The sequence below is a fragment of the Sorex araneus genome, chromosome 8 (genome assembly GCF_027595985.1).
Source record: "Sorex araneus isolate mSorAra2 chromosome 8, mSorAra2.pri, whole genome shotgun sequence".
Lineage (NCBI taxonomy): Eukaryota > Metazoa > Chordata > Mammalia > Eulipotyphla > Soricidae > Sorex > Sorex araneus.
In genome coordinates, this window is record NC_073309.1 from 232,877 (window position 1) to 254,346 (window position 21,470).

The window sequence follows — 21,470 nt, forward strand, 5'->3', positions numbered from 1 at the left end:
TATTACAAGTGAAACATTGCGCTTTTGTTGCACTAAAATGATTACAAAAGTCCTGGATTGCTCTAGTGAGAAGGGGAATCGGTACTTAAAGTCTGGCCGGTCACTCAGGGTTTGCAGGAAAAGACACTGCTGGTCCCACAAGGAGGAGCCACCGGTGGTCAGGTCGGCTCAGGCTTCACCACCCCGGGCCCAGGCGGGGCCTTGTCCTGAGCCTGTGTCAGCGGGTGGACCATGGACATATGCACGTTGAGGTTGTGAGCCTTCTCGAATCTCCGGCCACACTGGTCACAGGCAAAGTCCAGCTCTGTCTCCGCCTTGTGCTTGGTCATGTGGTACTTGAGGGATGCCCGCTGCCGGCACTGGAACCCGCAGACCTCACACCTGCGGGGCAGGACCGGGTGAGCGGCATGCGTGCCGGGCCGGGCCAGGGGCAGGGGCGGGGGGCGGGCACACACTCACTGCAGGGGCTTGGCTCCCGAGTGGCGCATCTGGTGGACGAGCAGGTGCTTGCGCTGCTTAAAGGTCTGCCCGCACTCGTCACAGATGTAGTTGCGCACCTCTGCGGGCCACAGGGGGCGCTGAGCCTGCAGGCCCCACCCAGGCCCTAGCAGAGCACATCGGGAGGGGCGGGGGGGCAGGGCACGCACCTGTGTGGATGAGTTTCAGGTGCCGCTGCAGGTATCGGTCGATCATGAAGACCTTGTTGCAGCCCGGGTAGGGGCAGGGCCGCTCACGGACCTCCTCATGGTACTCCTTGATGTGCTTCTGTGGGCCACCAGCACCCCCTGAGGGTCTGGCCCGGGGACGCCTCTTCCCTCCCCAGGACCAGGCTCGGGGTCCCCGCACAGCTCACCTTCATGCCATCAGCCCCACGGTACACAGCGGTGCAGCCCTGGTGCGGGCACTTGTAGATGGTGGGCAGCTCCTCCCTGCAGCACAGTGCCTGGGTCAGCCCCCGCCGGGGGCAGCAGCTGACCCCTGACCCCTGCCCTCACCTCTCACAGCGCAGCTTGCTCTTCCAGCCTGGCTTGGGGCCAGGCTTCTTCCGGAGTTTTGGTTCTTCTTTCTTGGCATCTTTGCTTTCGCTCTTCTTAGTGGAGAGCCTACAAAGCCCCAGCGATTGGACCTGGGCACTGTCGCCGGCCTGCAGTGCCTCCCCCAGACACAGGCTCCTGGCTCCCTGCTGCCTGGGGCAGGGCCCACTGTCAGGTCAGGCTCCTCCCACCGACGGCACCCCCCCGTCGTGTCCCACCCCTGGGGGCCACATGCCAGCCGCAGATGAAGGGGCACTGCCCTGGGGCCCGCAGCACTTGCTGAAGATGGAAGGGTGCTCATGTCCTTCAGATGTCTCAGAAAAACTCACGAGGAGGAAGGAATTCCCAGGGAACACCTGGGACCCCAGAGGCCCTGACCCTGTGCATGTATCCACACCGGGAGGTTGGCCCCAGAGGACAGGCCTAGCTCTCGGGCACGACACTGCGGAGGCCAGGGCAGAAAAGGAGAACAGGCAAGTCCCCGTTCCCACGGCCGACAGTCTCAGCACGCAGGTGCCTGACTCGGACTCGAGCTCCACAAGCACCCAGGGAAAGGCACATGGCAGGCAAGTGAGGAGACGGCACAGGCCCACGGGACCTGAGAGCCCTCCCGGGGAATGTGGCACCCAGAGCCTCAGCTCAGCTGCCCCACGACCATGAAACTTCTCCCATCTGACACCAGGCTGTACCTGAAGGAGAGTGTAGCTATGGGTGCTGTGACAGTGAAAAAGATTACCCACTGAGCAGCAGAAACGATTTGCCAGTCTTGCCTAGCAGAGGAATATGACGCATAACAGCCTACAGCTCACGTAGGCTGAACACACTCCAGTGAGAACATGGGCAGGAGTTAGCAGGCGTTTTCCAGGGGTGTGTTAGTACCTGCCCCCACGAAGATGAGCACACATAGTACCAGCGTTGGCATGGATGCCAGAAGCCAATCCTGGAGCCCTTAGAACCATCAGCCAGAAAGACTGTGGCTTTGGGTCTAGCTCAGGGGCTCCCAAGCACGTCCGCAGCATGCAGTGCAGTCAAGCCAAGAACCCAGGCGTGAACACGGCTGAGGAGAGCTGCCTGAGGGGCTGAGGCAGGGCTGGCACTGGCTGCTGGCAAGGCAGGGTGGGCACGGCGGCTTTGGGGCAGCAGCCTGAGGAAGACAACTGCACGGCACCCACCAGAACTTTCGAGACTTTTAAAGTGCGAATGTTTCACAGCAGATTTGCTGATGTGGTTTTGAAGAGGTCACTGAGAAAGGCCCTTCCCAGCTGAGGGCAGTGGCAAGACCACCCCCCACCCCCCTGGTCTCTGCCAGCCTGGCTGCTCCCAGGCCCTCAGCCCTGCCGGCACTTGTGTTCACAGCCGATCTAAGCGTCTCAGCATCTCCCCTCCCGTGCCCAACCACCTCCCGTCTGCCTACTGCCCCCTCTCAGCCGTGCATGGTGCTCTCATGTCCCTGGACTGTCCATTCCTATGGAGGACCTGTCCTGCACAGGCTCCAACTACCCCGAGCTCGTGCCTCCTCTCCCCTGCTGTTCTCCGGAACCACCCAAGGAGAACAGGCAGGCAGGGGCCTACAGGGACCTGCTGGGAAGGGCAGCCCAGAGGCTGAGCACCACGGACCCTGCATCCAGTGGGCTGGAGCAGGGGGACCCCGCCCCCGCAGCAGCCACCCCTTACCTCTTTTCTGGGTAAGGCTCAAAGGACTCGTCTGAGGACGGCACGTGCTTCCTGTCATTCTCATCCTCACTTGGGAAGCCTCTAGGGGAGAGGGGGGTCTTCACTACAACCCTGGCAGGTCCTGTCTGAAGGACCCCGAGTTACCCTCATTCCTTCTGAAAACCCCCGAACCTCAGGTCACCTCCAAAGGCTGCAAGAGCCACACGAGCCGAGTACCCGTCTCCAAGGGAAAGTGTCTAAGCGAAGGCAGGGGTGGGGCCCAGGAGGGAAGAGCTCAGGGAACCACACTCGGCCACTGCACCCAGGTCAGAGGTTACAGGCCAAACTGACTTGCAGGACCGTGACCTTCCCCCCAAGTTGGTGCCCATGCAGCCATCCCCACCACTAGCACCGTCACCCTAGCGCCCACAGCTGCCAGTGGCCCCTCGGGAAGTCTGGTCCTGCAGAATGACCCCCACCCAAGCCCAGACCACACCTCGGGACACAGCCTCCCCTGCTCAGTCGGGCAATCCCAGTCTCAGAGCTCCTATGCCCCCCAGGGGAGCCCACGGGGGCAAGGCCCCGGGATGGTGTGGTCTGGCTTTCCAAGGAGAGGTTTTTAGACTACTGAGACCCGCTCTTCTCTCACCCCTCAGAAAGGTCACTGAACTCGTCTTTTACCCGATCATCCGAGGCTGAAGGTGGAGCCTGCGTCTCCCCCAACTGCCCTGAGAGAGAAAGAACAGCGTCATCACCACCTGGGCGGGGGCTCCTGTGGGGAAGGCACCCACAAGCCTGCCTCCAGAGCAGGCCCTCCCCGTGACCTGCGACCCCACTGTCCCCGAGACAAATCTGGCATCTTGGGATGCGGGATGAGCTGGGGACAGTTCGGACCCTGCTGCAGTGGGCCCCCTGCAGGCAAACAAAGGCGACTGTCTGACTGTCCAGCAGCTGCACCTGTTCTCACTTGTCGTAGGTGCTGGGGTGACGCATGCTCAGCACAGGCCCCACAGGGTAAAGGCCCAGGAGGAGCTGGGAGCCCGCCGCCCCCTGCACCCCAGGGCTCACTGAGCGTGCTCGCCAGCATGCCCACCCCCGCTTCCCAAAGGCAAGGACTCCTGACCTGGGGGATGGAGGCACCTCCTACCTGAATTCCCTCTCAAGGGAAGGTTCGGCTGAGGTGGGGGGCCTGGTCCAGGCCCCACTGGGTTGCCAGCAGAAGGCAGCTGGGCCGTGTCCGTCCTGGGCTGGGTCTCCGTCTCAGTAACCCTGGCAGCCAGGGTTGGTCGGCCCGGCGAGGGCTGAGGAGCGGCCCCCGTAGGGCTGGTCCCCCGATGCTGGGTGGGCTGGGGGGCCAGCTCCTTGTCCCATGCCCACTTGATGGACAGCGAGCTGTCCAGCAGGAGAGCCCCACAGCTGGTGCCAGTGTCCATGGTGTAGCAGTGGCCCTGGGCGCAGCCCCACACAGCCTGGAGGGCGCCGTGGTATCCGGAGGAAAGCGTCTGCTGGAGGCTGGGCAGGGCCCCACAGCCCGCTGCGTGTCCGTGCACCCACCCCACCAAGCCACGCAGGCCCTGGGTGCTTGGGCTCATGTGGCTGGCTGAGGAAAGGCACAGAGAGCCCACTCAGGGGCTGCTCAGCACCCAGTCTGGCAGAGCCCACCCATTCTCCATGCCCGGGGACACTCACCCATACACGCTGCCTCCTCTGGCCCTGCTAGGGGCTGGGCACTGGCCCTGCAAGAACCACCTGTGAAGCCAGCCACAGGCACGCCTTCCCGCCCCCCCCCCCCCCCGCCAGCTGGCCCGTCTGCCTGGGCTGCCCCACCCCCTCCCCCAAGCTGCCACACAGGAAGCTGCCCACAGTCTGCTTACGGGGCACGGGGCTGGCGGAGGGCGGCCGGGGAGGCGTTGACCCTCTGCAGGAAGGACGTGAGGAGGCCGTGGCATTGGTAGAACTGGCTGAGGCAGTTCTTGCAGATGAAGGGAGACAGGGCTGCGTCCTGGCGCACGGTCACCCCCAGCAGACACTGAAAGTCTCTGATGAAAACACGCTCTCGGGGGGCCGGCTTCTCGGCGCTGTCCCCCAGGACACAGCCGGAGATGCTGCGGAGACTCCGTGAGGAGAACCTCCCGTGACAGAGGCGACAGTGCCCCATAGCCGGAGCCCGGCCTGCTCCTGGACAGCAGGAGGGCGGGGATCAGTGCATGAGGCCCCCTTGGCACCTCCCCGGCAAAAACACCATAAACGCGAGTCCTTCCTGGGCTCTGCCAGAGCTCAGGAAAGAGCCTGGGGAGCGTGGCCACGGTGGGTCTGGCCCACAGCATGTCCCCTGGGGAGCAGGCGCTCCGCGTGAGGCCCACGTCCTCCGGGGGAAGGGCCTCTAACAGACCCCGAGGCAGACACTCTCGACAAGCCCAATGTCTGCCAACCAGATGCCCCTGCACAGGGAAGTGATCCACAAGCAAGGGGGACTTATTTCTGGGAACAAGTGGGTCGGGGTGGCTTGTCATCCACGAGAGGTGATGTGGTAACACCAACGAAGAGAGATGAAAATCACAATCATCTCAATTCAGGCAGATGATTGAAGCTGGAGTGCTAGCAAATGGGAAGAGGTTTGCCTTGCACGCAGCTAACCCTTAGGGTCCCCTAAGCCCCACCACGAATGACCCCTGAGCTCTACTGGGTGCAGCCTAAAACCCTTTCCCCAAGAAAAAGAAAACCCTCTTTAAAGACCCCACCTAAATATCAGAACGAATTAAGCCGCAAAATAAGGAAAAATTTAATACACAAAAATCAGTGCCATTTCTTTGTTTTGTTCTTCTCGGGGGCAGGAGGCCATGCAGCAATGCTCAGGGGTCACTACTGGTGAGGTCAGGGGGCCACACAAGATGCCGAAAATCAAACCTAAGTCAGCCGCATGCAATCTCTTTGGTCACCATCAGTGGCATTTTTATATACTAATAATGAAGCACAGAAGAGAAACTCAAGGACAGAGGTAAAAATACAAAGCTTTGCATTATTTACTTGGTTTTGGTTTATGGGCCACACCCGGCAGTGCTCAGGGATCATTCCTGTTGGTGCTTGGGGGACCATATGGGATGCCAGTGATAGAACCTGTGTCGGCCATGGAAAAGGGCCACTCATTCACAACTGCAGCAATAAGACCTAGGAAAGAAGCTAGCGAGATGTGAGAGGTCTGCGTAAGGCACAGTGTGAGCTGGGCCAGTGCACAGCAATCGTGGTGGTGGGGCTGGAGCCCTGGCACGCTGGCGACCCAGGTTACATGCCTGGAGGCGTCCCAGATGGTCTCCAGAGCCCCGCCAGTAGCAGAGTCAGGACTGACCCCTGAGCATCCTAAAATGCCCGGTGTGGCCCCCAAAAGAAAGAAAGGTTCACCTCATGAGGAGAGTGCACGCAGCAACCCAGGTTCAATCACCAACATCCCAAATAGTCCCCTGAGCCCTGCCAGGAGTCACCCTGAGCACTGCTGGGTGTGGCCCCCAAAACAAAACAAATACGGAGGAGAGGCCTAATAAGCACACTGAAAGGCACACTGAAAGGCACTCAGAAAAGCATGATAATCATCATCTGAGGTGTTCCTGGGGGCTGGTCCCAAGCGCAGGAAACAAAAGCAACACGACCTGCTGGGACCAATCACGCGTGGAGAGCAGAGTGCCCGCAGAGAAGGAAGAGGCTGTTCGCACACACCTAATAAGAGGTCAACATTCAAAGTATACAGAGAACCCTCACCCAGAAAGGGCAAACAACTCAACAGGAAATTAAAGTGCTGACGTGAACAAGAGTTGTCCAAAGATCTACAGCCAGCCAGAGGCAGATGGAATGAGTCAGAGAAAGCGCCTAGTGGTGTCACCAAGGTATTTATTTTACACCTGTCATGAAGAGAGAAAGAACGAAAGAACAAACGGAAAATATGCACTTGATGGACTCAAAGGTCTCTGGAAGGGATATGGCAAAGTAAGAAGATGAATTTGAGTTTAAGGGGTGTGTGTGGTGGGGAGGCAGGTTATTTTTAATTTTTTTAAAAATTAAAACAACGGGGCTGGAGGGTTAGCACAGCGGGTAGGGCGTTTGCTTTGCATGCGGCCAACCCAGGTTCAATTCTCAGCATCCCATATGGTCCCCTGAGCACTGCCAGGGGTAATTCCTGAGTGCAGAGCCAGGTGTGACCCAAAAAGAAAAAAAAAAATTAAAACAAGAGGCTAGAGTGATAGTAAAGTGGTGATAGTGACACTTGGCTTGCACTTAGCACCCCAAGTTCAATCCCCAGTATCCCATATAGTCCCCTAAGCACCACCAGGAGTGATTTCTGATTTCAGAGTCAGGAGTGACCCATGAGCACTGCTGGGTGTGGCCCAAAAGCCAAAAGGAAAAGAAAAATAAGAACCAATAGGATGGAAGGGGCCACGCAGAACTCACGCCTACTATATGAGGCCTCAGTGAGGCCACACCTCACTGCTACACCTCAAAAACTTAATGGGGCCGAGGGCCTTTGGAGTCACCAGATGTGACCCCAAAACAAGAAGTAAATGAGGTTGAGGTTGAAGAAACAGAACAGTGGGTAAGGCACTTGCATTGCATGTGGCCGACTTGGGTTCGATCTCGGGCCCTGCTTACAGTCCCCAAACCCAGCAGTGATCTCTGCGCAGAGAGCCAGGAGTAAGCCCTAATTACAGCTGGGTATGGCCCAAAAACTAAAAAAAGAAAAAGAAAAAAAGTTAATGGGGGGTCCGGAGCGATAATATAGCAGGTAGGGCGGTTACCTTGCACGCGGCCGACCCCAGTTTGATCTCCGATACCCCAATGGTCCACTGAGTACTGTCGCAAGGAAACCCTGAACATAGCTAAGTGTGGCTCACACACAAACAAAATTAAACAGGTAACTGCTAGGGAGTGTAATCTAACCTCAGGGACCAGCACCGCTCCAAGGAGACAATGACCAGGGAAAGACACCAAGGCACAGGAAGGCTGGAGACCCCAGGGCTGCCTCTGGTCACTGGGGGGCGGGGACAAGGAGACAGGAGCAGAATCATCGGGGCTGGGAGACTGCTGAGCTGAAATGGCGGAGTCAGACAGGCACAGTGAGACCAGAGCAATGAGAGAACACCTGTGGGAGGGGAGGACCAGAGAGCACCAGTGTGAGGCCTGGAGGGGCCGTCCCACCAAACAAGGCACATGAGCTTTGTGGGACCTTCCATGCTGCAGCCTGATCGAGGGCCTTGCTAGGGGCCTGGACAGCCTGGACACGGGGGTCCTGAGGTTGGTGAGAACAGAGGCCAGACCAGCACAGCTGAGGTGGAAGTGTAGCTGCGGGGCCCCAGGAAGGTGCAGGGGGGAGGGCACTTGCCTTGCCCGCGGACCGTTGAGCACCGCTGCTGTGCTGTACCCAGCAGCCCACCTCCGGTCTCTGAAGGGGACACGAGCAGGCACTCAGGACACCATCTGCCGGGCTACAGGGGGGACCGGGGCTGCATGTGGGAGGCCCAGATCTGACGTCCAGTACCCTTGGGCTTCCCCGAGAATGCCAGAAGTGTCCCCCCAGAAGGACATCTGCATCCCACGTCCTCAGCACTATCCACAAAGCCAAGCCAGGTGCCTGTGGGAGACGAGCAGGACAAAGCCCCAAGCACGGTCTGCCCGCTGCAGAGGGCGCAGTCAGGGGCCCCGGTGCACCCGGGCACAGCTGAGCCGCCGGGCGGAACTGAAGCAGCGCAAAGCTAGACATGCAGCTCGTTCTCGTATCTGTACCAAACGGGGGAGACTTGGACAATCTGAAAGCATTTACAGACAAATCATCTGTGTCACTGGATGATCACTGAGTTTTAATGAAGACTCGTTATAATCAGCAGAGGGAAGCATGACAGTAGCGTGGGTTCTACATAGGCCAACTTTAATGACTGGCTCCCACCCCCAATAAAAACAAACGGAGAGAATTAGGTATATCACAAGTGCACAAAAAACCTAATATACACTGCTCATCCACTAATTTCACTGTGTGCACTACCACTTGTCCCTCTGCTCTGGAGCCTACCTGACTCCAGGAGGTCCCCAGAAGCCCCCTGGTGTGTTTGGCACAATCGAGCACTGTGGAGGGAGCATCCTAACACATATGGCACAACTGTGGCTGCCCTGTTTCAAGGGTAATGCACCCCTCCTCAGCCACCATCAGAAGAGCTCGGCGAGGGGGCTGGAGCGATAGTACAGCAGGTAGGGCGTTTGCCTTGCACGCGGCCGACCTGGGTTCGATTCCCAGCATCCCATATGGTCCCCCAGAGCACCGCCAGGAGTAATTCCTGAGTGCAGAGCCAGGAGTAACCCCTGTGCATCGCTGGATGTGACCCAAAAGCCAAAAAAAAAAGAAAGAAAAAAAAATAAGAAAAAGAAGAGCTCGGCGAGGTGCTGGCCCGGAGCTCTCCCTCTCGAGGCACCTGCACACTGCAGGGCACAAACGAGCAGTTCTGGGAGCTGGAGCAGGGAGTGGGGGCGAAGGCACTTGCTCTGCACTGCCAGACCCACCCGGGAGCAACACCGGGAGTGGCCCAGGGTGAGAGACGGAGCTGGCCCAGCCCTCCCGGCAACACCCGCCCGCAACACACGCACTCACACACGCACGCACGTGCGCACGCACACACACACGCATTCACGCGCGCACAGACACACACAGACACACGCACGCATTCACGCGCGCACAGACACACACAGACACAGACACACACACACGCACGCATTCACGCGCGCACAGACACACAGACACACGCACCTATTCACGCGCGCACAGACACACACACACGCACACACACACACGCACGCATTCACGCGCGCACAGACACACACACACGCACGCATTCACGCGCGCACAGACACACACAGACGCACACACACACGCACGCATTCACGCGCGCACAGACACACGCACACACACACGCACGCATTCACGCGCGCACAGACACACACAGACACAGACACACACACACACGCATTCACGCGCGCACAGACACACAGACACACACACACACACACACACACGCATTCACGCGCGCGCACAGCAGACGGGCCCTGTGCCGACAGGTCTAAGCGCGCCGCTGTACCCCGCACCGCGGACCGCGCGGACGGTCCGGCCCGGCCGTGCCGGAGTCCCGGGCGCCCAGCGGCCCAGCGGGAAGCGAGGCCGGGCCGGACCGTCGGCCGCGGGCCGGGCGGGAGCTCCCGGGGGTCTCCGAGGGGCCGCGCTGCGCCCGCACCTGGCTCCTCGGCGCCGTCCTCGCGCGCCCGCTCCACGCCGCGGGAGGGGCGTCCCCGGGCCCGGCCGCCCCCGCGCGCCCCCGCGGGCCCAGGCGACAGGAAGCGGCCGCGCCGGTCCCGCCGCATGGCCGCCGAGGCGCGCTGGCCAGCGCTGGGCCCGCCAAGATGGACGCCGCGGGGCGGGGCAGGGCCAAGGGCGGGGCCAGGAGGGGCCGCGGAGGCGGGGCCAGGAGCGGTGTAGGGAGGCCAGGAGCGGGCGAGAAGGCGGAGTAAGGGGCGGGCCTCGGAGGCGCGGCCAGGCGAGGGCCGGAGAGGCAGGGCCTGCTCGGCCAGGCGAGGGCGGGAGGCGGGGCCAGGCGCGGGCCGGAGAGGCGGGGCCAGGCGGGGGGCGGGGCCAGTCGCGGGCCGGAAAGGCGGGGCCAGGCGCGGGCGGGAGGCGGGGCCAGGCGCGGGCCGGAGAGGCGGGGCCAGGCGGAGGGCGGGGCCAGTCGCGGGCCGGAAAGGCGGGGCCAGTCACGGGCCGGAAAGGTGGGGCCAGGCGCAGGCGGGAGGCGGGGCCAGGCGCGGGCCGGAGAGGCGCGGCCAGGCGGAGGGCGGGGCCAGGCGCGGGCCGGAGAGGCGGGGCGCGGCGCGGGCGGGTGGCAGGACCAGGCGCGGGCGGGAGGCGTGGCCTGACGCGGGCGGGAGGTGGGGCGCGGCACGGGCGGGGCCGGGGCGCGCGGCTGCACTTACGCGTGGCGGGCGGCGCTCCGGGAGCCGGTGCCCTCGGTGCGGGCCGGGCCGCGCTGGCCGGCGGAAGTGCGCTCGCGCGGGTCCGCTCCTTCCGGCGCGCGTTCCGGCCCGGCCCTCCCGGCCCCCCCGGCCCCGCCCCGCCCCGCCATGGCCGCGGCGCTCGGGGACGGCGCGGCGCGGCCGCTGCAGCGCGCCATGAAGCTGGCCAGCGCGGCTCTGGAGCTGGACGCCGGTGGCCGGCCGCGGGTGAGGCGCGGGCGGGCGGGGGCGGGGCGGGTTCGGCCCGGCCCGGCCCGGCTCACGGCGTCTCCCGCAGGAGGCCTACGCCGAGTACCTGCGGAGCATCCGCTACATCTCGCAGGCGCTGCTGGAGCAGGCGGACGGCGGCGCAGGTGCGCGCGGGCCGGCGTGCCCGCCCTGCGGGTTTTCTCGGCGCCCCCCGGGTGGGCCCGGCCCGGGGAACGCGGGCACACCGCGCGGCGACCCTGCCGTAGGTCCCGGGGCGGCCGGGGCCCCGGACCGGAGAGGCTGAGGGGGTCGGGCCGGCGCGAGGAGAGGGGCGCGCTGCGTTTCTAGCTGCTCTTTTCAGTGAGGCTTAACGGGCTGGGAGGTACGGGAGCGATCTGATTCATGGCGAGAGGATGGTGACCAGCCTTGTTGTCGCTTGCTCCCCAGAAGCCGGGGACATCACGTCCCCTGACACCTCGAAGATGCTGAGGCTGGCGGAGCAGTGCCTGGAGCGCGCCCAGTCAACGGCCACCGTGCTCGGTGCGTCTGTGCGGCTCGCAGGGCGCCCAGTGAACCCTGGTGCCCGGGACTCATCCCTACTCCTCAATGTCTCATAGGAAGGACACAGCTGCGGGCAGCCACAGCGGCGGTCACTCCTGGCTCCTGTCCAGCCAGCCGGCACCGGCGGGTGTGCTCAGATGAAGGCGGGAAACTCTGTCCCTTCCTGCCGCCAGAGGTGTTTCAGAAGCTTCAGGTGGTTGAGTCACAGAGTTCCAAGAAGTAAGAGGGGAGCCAGGGCAGGGGCGTGGGGGCAGTTTGTGTGTGTGACTGCCAAGCTACTGGAGAACTGGTGGGGGAGGGGGGAGCCCAGTCCCGGTCTGAGCGGGGCTGGAGATCTCAGTTACAGGTCCCATGTACCTGGGTTTGCCTGCCAGTTCACATTTGAATGAGGTTCATCTTGCCAAACGGAAACACTTTAGTGCCGACAGACTTCTCCCCAGCCCTCCTGCCAGGTACCTGCAGCCTGGCAGAGGCTGATGTTGGTTGGCACACATGGGTATGAACTAAAGTGCATCTGCAGACAGTAGCACAGGCACGTGCGGCCAGGCCCCGTGGGAAGCATGGAGCAGATGAGATCAGCAGTAAACGGCCTCACACGTGTGAGCCCTGAGTCCCATGTCAGCACCTCAGAACAGAGCTGCTTGCTGCAGAGGTTCGGGGCAGGGGTGGCACAGCCCGTGCCGTTGGGCACCCACGTTCTCCTTTACTGTGGGTGCTTGTGGACCACTGCCTCACCTTGGCCAGGACAGCATCGCGAGGGCGCAGGCCACCAGAATAGCTCCTGGGCCCAGACAGAGCCTGTCACCAACCATTTCCAGGGAGTTGACCCCACTGGAAGAGGCTTCTGTGCAGAACCAGAAGCTGAAGGCTGCATATGAAGCCCGGATGGCCCGTCTGGACCCCAGCCAAGCCACGCAGAAGACAGCACTGGTCAGAGCTGCAGAGTGTGGGGTGGGAGGGGGCCCTCGCTGTCCCCACGGGCCCTGTCCGGGGCCCTCACTGTCCCCACGGGCCCTGTCCGGGGCCCTCGCTGTCCCCACTGGCCCTGTCTAGAGCTCTCGCTGTCCCCACTGGCCCTGTCCGGGGCCCTCGCTGTCCCCACGGGCCCTGTCTGGGGCTCTCGCTGTCCCCACTGGCCCTGTCTGGGGCTCTCGCTGTCCCCACTGGCCCTGTCCGGGGCCCTCACTGTCCCCATGGGCCCTGTCCGGGGCCTCGCTGTCCCCACGGGCCCTGTCTGGGGCTCCTGCTGTCCCTGTAGACCTGTCCTGTGGTGTGCCCCTCACTGCCCCACAGACCCTGTCCCTGCAGCGGCAGGTGATGGAGAACCTGGTGATCGCCAAGGCTCGGGAAGAGACAGTATCCTTTCTCCCACCTCACGCAGAAAGAGGACCCTTGGGCTGAGTCCCCTGCCTCACACCCACCCTGGCACACAGGCTTCTCCCTAGCTCTCCCACCAGATAAGTGCAGCCTGGCAGAATCTGGCATTGATTGGCACAGATGGGCATGAACTACATAAATGGGCAGGGGCAGACATATCACAGACTGGCATGATAGCCACGGACAGCCAGACGTTGACTTGCCACGTACTCTCACCGACTGGCACAGATGGACACATTCTGGCATGGACGATCAGGTTGGTATGGACTGGCACTGACAGGTGGACAGGACCTGCTTGGGGCAGATGGGCGCAGATTGGCTTGGTTCTGCACGGGTGGGCTCGGACAGGTACCGGCCTGTGGCTGCAGCTGCGGGCCCAGTGCACAGGACAGCCTTGACTCCACCAGCTGCAGAGAAAGATGGAGGAGCGCAGGCTGCGGCTCCAGGAGGCGGCCAACAGGTGTGTGTGCGGCAGGTGGGGTGGGCAGCAGGCCCCGGAGCCGCCAGCCCTGAAGGCCCTGCCCTCCGCAGGAGGTTCTGTAGCCAGGCGGCGCTGACCCCTGAGGACCGTGAACTGCGGGCTCTCTACGCTGCGATCCTCGAGTACGAGCAGGACCATGTGAGTCCCTGCAGGCCCCCAGGGGAGGCCCGAGCATGTGCAGGGTGGTCTCCCCATCACAGGGGCCCACTGAGCTCCCCAGCCCTCTTGTCCTGCAGGACTGGCCGAGAAGCTGGAGAGCCAAGCTCAAAAGGAACCCAGGGGACCTGTCACTGGTGGCCAGCCTGGTCTCACACCTGCTCAGGTAGCCAGGGGCTGTGGCTGGGAGGGCGGGGGTGGGGCTGGGGCCGCGGCAGCTTCTCTGCACACTGCCTGGTACTATCCTGCAGCGTCCCAGACCACCCCATCTCACAGCTGCTGCGGAGGCTCCAGTGTGCTGTGTACCGGTCACTCTACCCCATGGTCAGCTGCTCCCTGCCTCCTGACACCCGTGGACTGCGGGCCCCTGCAAGCCGGCGTCTCCGGCCCTCTCAGAGTCTTTACTGCATGCTCTCGCCCCCGGAGCCCACCGACGAGACCCCTGCCAGCCCCCCCGCAGCCCTGCTGCAGCCCGGCCCCACAGACAGCGGCTCTTCCGGGGCCCCCTCGCCCCTGGTGGAGAGTTCCTCCCGCCCACCGGACAAGGACAGTTCATTTGAAGATCTGGAGCAGCTCCTGACTGCTTCTGAACAGCTGGGCGGGCAGCCCGGGGTACAGCCCGAGTCCCTGACCACAGGGGTATCAAAGGAGCCTCTGATGGAGCAGCTGAGGAGCCTGGTGAGGGACATACACAACGCCATCGGTGAGCTGATGCGCCAGCTCTCGGCCCGTGTGCAGGGTTAGCCAGGCGGGGCCCTCTCAGCCCCCACCACCACAGCCCCAGGCTCTCCTGTCTCTCAGAACTCAGGCTCTGACCCATGGACTTCCTGGTAATGGGCTTGCCCTTTGACCATTTGAGAGTCACTTGCTGGGCTGGAGAGACAGGACGGAGGCGGGCACTTGCCTTGCATGCAGCTTGATCCCCAGCACCACTTCTGGTCCCCTGAGGAGCCTGAGACGGTGTAGGGGTCAGGTGCTCACCCAGTCCACGACCGACGAGGTTCCATCCCCCACCACCACCAGGTATGGCCCAGCACCCAAAAATAAGAGGAAAGGGTTGTCACCTGCCCGCACATGGCATCCCCGTGGGCCTCTCCAGGAGTCATCTTGACCCCTGGGAGCAGGCTCAGGGTAAGTCCTAAGTGCCTCTGGACATGGCCCAGGAACAAAATAAAAAGTGAAACTAGGGCACAGGTTCCTAAACGCTGGGAGTCGAGATGGCTCCTGACTGCTGAGCCTGGGCAGGGCTGTTGGCCCTCGGCGGGTCACGTCAGGAGGCGCTCAGCCTCAGCCCTCTGGAGTCTCAGTGCCCCTCCCTGGTGCTCTGGTCCACACTTGTAGCTCAGAAGGGGCGTGGGGAGGGAGGCTCCGTGGCGTTGCTGGGTCAGCCTGCTGTGTGGGCTGTGAAGCGGAGAACACTGTGCTGGGGACCCAGGACACAGCACCCATGCACGGCTGTGTCCCGGCAGACAGGCTGCTCTCGCTCACGCTTCTGGCCTTCGAAGGCTTAAACACAGCCCCCTCCAAGGACCGCTGCCTGGCCTGCCTCGAGGAGCCCTTCTTCTCCCCGCTGTGGCCCCTACTGCTGGCCCTCTACAGGTACAGCCCCACCCCACCTCTGCCTCGCTGCAAACTGGTTTGCACGGTACCTGGGCCTCAGGTGTGGGCCAGCCTGTCTCAAGGCACGGCTCTTGCTCACCCACTTGTATGGGTGCCGCGTCCCCCACCCGCCATTACCCTGGGTCCATCCAGGGACAGGTGCCCTAAGCCATGAACTGCTTGTCTGTGCCAGGGCTGTGTACCGTCTTCGGGAGGCTGCTCTGAGCCGAAGCATGGAGCTGTACAGGAATGCGCCCCCGGCAGCTGTGGGCATCCCCGCCCGCCTCCTGCCCCCAGATCCCACGGCCCTGGGCACCGACTCCTACCCCTACTTCTCTGCTACCCAGGAGCTGGGGCTGCTGGTCCTGGAGAGCTGCCCGCAGAGGAAGCTAGCCTGCATCGGTGAGGGGGCGCTGGGGACCTCAGCCACAGGCAGTGACCCATGGGCGTACTGAATGCTGGGATGGTCTAGCTCTGCCAGTTTGGCACCTTAGTAGCCAACAGTGCTGGTGGGGGGGCTCCTTCTGACCTTGACCCCCTCACCCAAGTCCCCTCTGTCCCAGTGCGGGCACTGAGGGTCATCTGCGCCTCTGCTGAGGATTACTTCCGGGCCCATGATGCTGCCCCCGTGGCTGGGCACCAGCCTGGCGCTGCCGCCATGTAAGTACCAGGGGCTGGCCTAGGAGGGAAGGGGTTGGCACTGGGCCCTGGGCCCAGCTGGAGTCTGGCTTGAGGCGGAGCATAGGCTCCAGACGTCCACCGAGTTACCAGCAGCCCCGAATCCCACCCCCTGTGACCCAAAGCAGGAAATAAAAGCACCTGCTGGGCCCCAAGCTGGAATGGGGGCTTGTCCCTCCCACCTTCCCAAGGGCACCCAGGCCCCTTCCCGGCTGGCGGCCCACCCTCCGTCTCGCCTGCAGCGGTGCCGACGACCTGCTCCCCATCTTGTCCTTCGTGGTGCTGAGAAGTGGCCTCCCCCAGCTGGTCTCCGAGTGTGCCGCCCTGGAGGAGTTCATCCATGAGGGGTAGGAGTGGGGGGTGCCCTGTGCCTGCCACCGGCAGTTCCTGAACGTCTGCCTACAGGTGGGGCCCTGCAGGATCCAGCACTGGGCCCTCCTGCAGGTGTCTGATTGGAGAGGAGGGCTACTGCCTGACCTCGCTGCAGAGCGCCCTCAGCTACGTGGAGCAGCTGCCGCGGGGAGCCCTGGGCAAGTAGGGCTGAGGAGCATCACCCCAGGGCCACGAAGGAGCCCCCAGGACTGCGACCGGTGGGAACGGACGCTGCACCTTCCTTCCCCCACCCCACTCCTGTGACAGTGCTGGGAACAGCCTGACCTGCCTGCCCAGTGTCTACACTGGCTGCCCTGTCCACTGAAGCCTCTGCCAGTCATGGGCAGGGCTGTGGCCAGAGCTCAGTCTAGGGTACCCCTGCGTTGAGTCTCAATCCCTTCTCATCCTTCACTGTAGGCATTCTGGGACCCCGGGCCAGCTCCCTGACCTTTCTGAAGGTCAGAGCCCGCTGTGCCCCTCACCCTCTTTTACATGCCAGTGGACAATTGCCAGCTGGAGCACAAATAAAAGCAGTTACTGGCACTGGTCACTGGGTCGCCACCCAGTTGCCGGAACAAGAGTCTGCATTTCTTGGGCTGCTGTAGCAAAATGCCACCCACCAGTTAACTCAGAATAACAGAATTAGGGCCAGAGTGATAGTACAGTAGGTAGGGCAGTTACCTTGGATGGGCCAACCCAGGGTTGATCCCTGACATCCCACATGGTCCCCCCTAGCCCCACCAGGAGCAATCTCTGAGTGCAGAACTAGGAGTAAGCACTGAGCACCACCAGGGATGAACCCCAAAAAATGTTGAAAAGAAGGGCTGGAGCAATGGTAGTATATGCCAGCTAGGGTGCTTGCCTTGTAGGCAGCTGACCTGGGTTCAACCTCTAGCACCCCTCTGGTCCCCAAGCCCTGCCAGGAGTAATTCCTGAGTGTAAAGCCAGGAGTGAGCCCTGAGCACCACCAGGTGTACCCGAAACAACAGGATCGGGGCCAGGGATGTGGCTCAGTGTTAGGGTGCTTCCTGGCCTACATGAGGTCATGGGGTTCAAGTCCCAGCACTGCAAAAGGAAAAAAATACCTGTGGACTACAATTCTTGACAAGCTCTGGAGGCTTCCAGCAGAGTCAGGCATTCCCCCAGCCTCTCCCTCAGCCCTCTAGCACACTGCCCGCCTGGATTTCCGGTTCGGCCTTATCTGGCATGGCCTCATTTTGAAGAGATCTGCAAACTCATTTCCAAAGGCGCTTAAGCTGTCAAGTGCCAGGTGGGCGTGTATTTGAGAAGATAGTGATGGGTCCATTGAGGTCAGGCCCATGTCCTCTAAGTGGCTGGTGGCACTCGGTGGCAAACAGGCGCTCCAGACCGTAGCCTGTGGACTCAGTGCCACTTCCATTCTGTGGGCCAACATTTGACCAGGATCAGGTGCCATGAGAAAGGCCAAGTTTCTTGGAATCCAAGCTTTCTCATGGGGCCCCACAGGGGCGGACGGCTGACTGTCAAGCACTGCTGGCAAGCGGGGAGGCCTTGGAAGAGCCCGGGCACTGTCTGGGGGCCAGGGCCAGCCCGTCAGCAGCTGCCAGGCCTCCCTCAGCCGGAAGCTGCCATCCTTGTTTAGTTTTAGGGTTATACCTGACTGTTGGGGCTACTCTCCAGAAGGTTCTCTCCCACATGCAAAATCTGTGCCCATACCCGTGAGTTCTTACTCCTGCCCCAGGGTAATGTTTTGAACCATAGGATTTTGGTGTCAGGTAAATGGGGCTAAGGAGGTAATGGATTAGGGGGCTGGAGCAATAGCACAGCGGGTAGGGTGTTTGCCTTGCACGCGGCCAACCCGGGTTCGATTCCCAGCATCCCATATGGTCCCCTGAGCACTGCCAGGGGTAATTCCTGAGTGCAGAGCCAGGAGTGACCCCTGTGCATCCCCAGGTGTGACCCAAAAAGCAAAAAAAAAAAAAAAGGGGGGGGGGAATTAGGCACTTGCCTTGACGTGGCTGACCCAGATTAGATTACCTGACATGGCCTACGGTCCCCAAATACTGCCAGGAGTGACCCGTGAGAATAGAGTCCCTGGGCATCACTGGCTGTGGCTCCCCAAAAAATTAAAACCACAGGTTTAACCGCTTACACACTGCCCTGCCTCTGCCCGCCCCACCGACCCAACAAAGGAGTTGCTGGTGGCCGCGCCTCGCGGATGTGGCCCGATGCCCACCTGGGTCCCAAGAGTGGCCGGCTACTGAAAGTCCTCGGCCTGCAGAGAGACCTGCAAAGGCGAACCGTGGCCCATCGATAAGGTGCTCCAGGACGTGCAGCCCGCCCCGCCCCTCTCCTCCTGGAGCCCCGCCTTCTCTCCGGTCCTGGAGCCCGCCCTCTACTCCTTCCCTCCTGGAGCCCGCCCTCTCCTTCCCTCCCGGAGCCCCGCCCTCTCCTCCTCTCTCTCCCTCCCGAAGCCCGCCCTCTCCCTCCCTCCCGGAGCCCCGCCCTCTCCTCCTCCACTCCCGGAGCCCCGCCCTCTCCTCCTCTCTCTCCCTCCCGAAGCCCGCCCTCTCCCTCCCTCCCGGAGCCCCGCCCTCTCCTCCTCCCCTCCCGGAGCCCGCCCTCTCTTCCTCTCTCTCCCTCCCAGAGCCCGCCCTTTCCTCCTCCCCTCCCGGAACCCCGCCCTCTCCTCCTCTCTCTCCCTCCCGGAGCCCGCCCTCTCCTCCCCTCCCGGAGCCCGCCCTCTCCTCGCTCTCCCTCCCGGAGCCCCGCCCTCTCCACCTCCCCTCCCAGAACCCCGCCCTCTCCTCCTCCCCTCCCGAAGCCCCGCCCTCTCCTCCCCTCCCGGAGCCCCGCCCTCTCCTCTCTCTCCCTCCCGGAGCCCCGCCCCGAACGTCACGGTCTCGGCCAATGCGCGGCACGCGCGCGGCCGGAAGCGCGGGGCCCAGGCCGGGGGCGGCGCGGGGCGGCGCGGGGCGGCGCGAGGTTGCGGGGCTGTGGGTCTGCGGGGCCGCGGCCCGGGCGCCGTGGCCATGGGCAGCCCTTCGCTGTCCGAGGACTACCGGCAGTGCCTGGAGCGCGAGCTTCGGCGCGGGCGCGCGGGCGTGTGCGGGGACCCGTCGCTGCGCGCCGTGCTCTGGCACATCCTGGTGGAGGACTTCGACCTGCACGGCGCGCTGCAGGACGACGCGCTGGCGCTGCTCTCGGACGGGCTGTGGGGCCGCGCCGACCTGGCGCCCGCGCTGCGCGGCCTGGCGCGCGCCTTCGAGCTGCTGGAGCTGGCGGCCGTGCACCTGTACCTGCTGCCCTGGAGGAAGGAGTTCACCACCATCAAGGTGCGCGTGGGCGCTGCAGTCGCGCGGGGGCGCCGGTTGCCGTGGCAGCGCGGCGCGGACGGGGGCGCTGCGGGATGGCGGGGGCCGAGCGGTGGGGGCTCCCCATGGGTCGGTGCCCGCCGCACCTCTGTCGAGGGGCGGGCGGGGCGGGCCTCTTGGGGGTCAGGCGGGGCGGGCGTCCTGGGGGTCAGACCGGGGGTCAGGCGGGGCGGGCGTCCTAGGGGTCAGGCAGGTGGGCGTCCTGTGGGTCAGGCGGGGCGGGAGTCCTGAGGGTCAGACAGGTGGGCGTCCCGGGGGTCAGGCGGGGGGTCAGGCGGGGTGGGCGTCCTAGGGGTCAGGCCGGGGGTCAGGCGGGGCGGGCGTCCTGGAGGCGCGGGGCGGCTCTTGCTGTATCCCAGCCGGGAGCGTCTTGTTCCTTGCGTTGAGTGCCCGCCTACCCGGGGAGCGTCTCCTGCACCCTCCTTTGGGTCATGCTGCCCGGCGGACCTGCCCGGCCCCTCGGAGCCGTCTCCCCTCTGGTCTGAGCCCTTGAACGCTGTGGTCCGCCTGTGCAAACCCCAGCCCCGAGAAACCAACAGCCACTGAGCTGGAAATTACCTAAAACCTACTGGGAAAAAAGAGGGGCAAGGAAAGTGGCGCCCAGCTGCGGGCAGTGGGCGCGCTGACCGGGCCCTTCCCCTGCAGACCTTCTCCGGGGGCTATGTGCACGTGCTGAAGGGGGCGCTCTCCGAGGACCTGCTCATCCAGAGCTTCCAGAAGATGGGATACGAGCGCAGGGACGGACACCGCCTCATGGTGGCCGCCCTGCCGCCCGCCAGCCAGCTGCTGCAGGTGGCCCTGGGCTGCTTTGCCCTTCGGCTGGAGTGTGACATCCTCTGTGAGGTGCTGGCCCAGCTGGGCACCAGCATGCTGCCAGCTGAGGAGCTGCTCCGGGCGCGCCGGGCCAGTGCTGATGTGGCCTCCTGTGTGGCCTGGCTGCAGCAGCGGCTGGCCCAGGACGAGGAGCCGCCCCCTCTGCCCCCCCGGGGCGCCCTGTCCCTGTACCAGGCCCAGCTGGACCTGTACCAGGAGCTCCCAGAGGATGAGGGCTCGGAGGCGGCAAGCTTGTACGAGGGGTCTTCCCCTGGCCCGGACTCGCCGTCCTTGGAGCTGGCCTACCAGCCGCACCTCTGGGCGCAGAGTGCCAAGCTCTGGGGCAGTGGCAGTGCAGGCTGGGAGCCCGGGGCTGAGGAGGGGCTGCCGCCCTACAGGGCCCTGGAGGAGCCTGGGGCCTTTTCCTTCCTCTCCTTGCACACGGAGCTGTCGAGCGAGTCTGAGGACCCGGCTGCTGCCAAGGCCCCCGGGAGCCCCAGGCGGGCAAGTCCCCCCCAGAGCCCTGGCCTGGCCCACGAGCCCGCTGCCTACCAGGCCCACAAGTGCCTGGCACCGGGCACCCTGCCCACCGTCTGCTGTGACACGTGCCGCCAGCTGCACACGGCCCACTGCGCCTCCCTGTCTGCCTGCCGGCCCAGCCATGCGCTGCGCGTGCTGCTGGGGGACACACAGCGGCGCCTGTGGCTGCGGAGAGCCCAGGTGGACACTCTGCTCCGGGAGGGCCCGGGGGCCCAGCCCTAGGCCCGGGCAGGCCCCAAAGCTCTCTGGGGTCTCTGGTGCTTCTCTGACCCTGCAGGGCCCTGCACACCCTACACCCACGGGCACCTAGATGCCACAGCCCCAGGCAAGCCCCTCCCCAGGCCCCCTGACCCCCGACCCACGCCTCACTGGGCACTGTCCACGTGGTCTCAGGAACCAGAGCTCTGTGAGGACCGGCCCGTGGCCGGTGGGCCTGCCCTTCTCTGCCCCATGGTGGGCACAGAGCTAGGTCGAAGCTCGAGAGCTTCTCCACACTTTGCACCTCACTCGGCACGACCCCAGGCCCCTGCGGTGCCCCTGCAGTGCTGGCTCCAGAAGGGGCAAGGAGTCACCCGGAGCCAGGCCACTTCAGGGGCAGCCCTGGCACCTCTGGCCCAAGGTGGGCAGCCA

The 21,470-nt window shown here is 63.7% G+C and overlaps 3 protein-coding genes across 13 annotated transcripts; 2 read left to right on the forward strand and 1 right to left on the reverse strand.

The window, feature by feature from the left end:
• Positions 1-4: 4 nt before the first annotated feature.
• Positions 5-10,788, reverse strand: ZNF276 (zinc finger protein 276). 6 transcript variants are annotated; one of them, XM_055145213.1, is made up of 12 exons: positions 9,950-9,998; positions 7,614-7,815; positions 4,562-4,865; positions 4,377-4,423; positions 3,835-4,287; positions 3,337-3,415; positions 2,709-2,789; positions 996-1,103; positions 854-929; positions 648-765; positions 460-559; positions 5-381 (listed from the first exon to the last, which is right to left on the reverse strand). In XM_055145213.1, the coding sequence occupies exons 3-12, from the start codon at positions 4,843-4,845 to the stop codon at positions 159-161; spliced, it is 1,569 nt and encodes a 522-aa protein (XP_055001188.1). In that variant the 5' UTR covers positions 4,846-4,865; positions 7,614-7,815; positions 9,950-9,998; the 3' UTR covers positions 5-158. The 6 variants fall into 6 exon arrangements, with proteins under 6 accessions (XP_055001188.1, XP_055001187.1, XP_055001190.1 ...); XM_055145212.1 differs by lacking the exons at positions 7,614-7,815; positions 9,950-9,998 and adding an exon at positions 10,683-10,788; XM_055145215.1 differs by lacking the exons at positions 7,614-7,815; positions 9,950-9,998 and adding an exon at positions 8,056-8,143.
• On the forward strand, positions 10,762-16,712 carry VPS9D1 (VPS9 domain containing 1). Of its 6 annotated transcripts, none has more exons than XM_055145207.1 (15): positions 10,764-10,928; positions 10,999-11,074; positions 11,361-11,450; positions 11,528-11,690; positions 12,290-12,401; positions 12,765-12,827; positions 13,256-13,308; positions 13,380-13,467; positions 13,566-13,651; positions 13,737-14,188; positions 14,955-15,084; positions 15,278-15,486; positions 15,648-15,744; positions 15,954-16,109; positions 16,207-16,712. In XM_055145207.1, the coding sequence occupies exons 1-15, from the start codon at positions 10,830-10,832 to the stop codon at positions 16,298-16,300; spliced, it is 1,968 nt and encodes a 655-aa protein (XP_055001182.1). In that variant the 5' UTR covers positions 10,764-10,829; the 3' UTR covers positions 16,301-16,712. The 6 variants fall into 6 exon arrangements, 4 of the variants coding, with proteins under 4 accessions (XP_055001182.1, XP_055001181.1, XP_055001184.1 ...); XM_055145206.1 differs by having other exon boundaries at positions 10,765-10,928; positions 11,358-11,450; XM_055145209.1 differs by having other exon boundaries at positions 10,769-10,928; positions 16,005-16,109.
• Positions 16,713-19,047: 2,335 nt separating this feature from the next.
• SPATA2L (spermatogenesis associated 2 like) lies at positions 19,048-21,382 on the forward strand. The gene is made up of 2 exons (XM_004600480.2): positions 19,048-19,448; positions 20,133-21,382. The coding sequence occupies exons 1-2, from the start codon at positions 19,146-19,148 to the stop codon at positions 21,060-21,062; spliced, it is 1,233 nt and encodes a 410-aa protein (XP_004600537.1). The 5' UTR covers positions 19,048-19,145; the 3' UTR covers positions 21,063-21,382.
• The last annotated feature ends 88 nt before the right edge of the window (positions 21,383-21,470 follow it).

Bases quoted from the DNA above. Each gene is read 5' to 3' on its own strand.
- VPS9D1 (XM_055145206.1), top strand. From the start codon at position 10,830: ATGGCCGCGGCGCTCGGGGACGGCGCGGCGCGGCCGCTGCAGCGCGCC. The intron at 12,828-13,255 runs GTATCCTTTCTC...TGACTCCACCAG, and splicing joins CCAAGGCTCGGGAAGAGACA to CTGCAGAGAAAGATGGAGGA. The intron at 13,652-13,736 runs GTAGCCAGGGGC...ACTATCCTGCAG, and splicing joins CTGGTCTCACACCTGCTCAG to CGTCCCAGACCACCCCATCT.
- SPATA2L (XM_004600480.2), top strand. From the start codon at position 19,146: ATGGGCAGCCCTTCGCTGTCCGAGGACTACCGGCAGTGCCTGGAGCGC. The intron at 19,449-20,132 runs GTGCGCGTGGGC...CTTCCCCTGCAG, and splicing joins AGGAGTTCACCACCATCAAG to ACCTTCTCCGGGGGCTATGT.
- ZNF276 (XM_055145210.1), bottom strand. From the start codon at position 10,076: ATGCGGCGGGACCGGCGCGGCCGCTTCCTGTCGCCTGGGCCCGCGGGG. The intron at 4,866-9,949 runs GTGCGGGCGCAG...CCTGCTGTCCAG, and splicing joins GGACGGCGCCGAGGAGCCAG to GAGCAGGCCGGGCTCCGGCT. The intron at 766-853 runs GTGAGCTGTGCG...GGTGGCCCACAG, and splicing joins GTGGGGCTGATGGCATGAAG to AAGCACATCAAGGAGTACCA.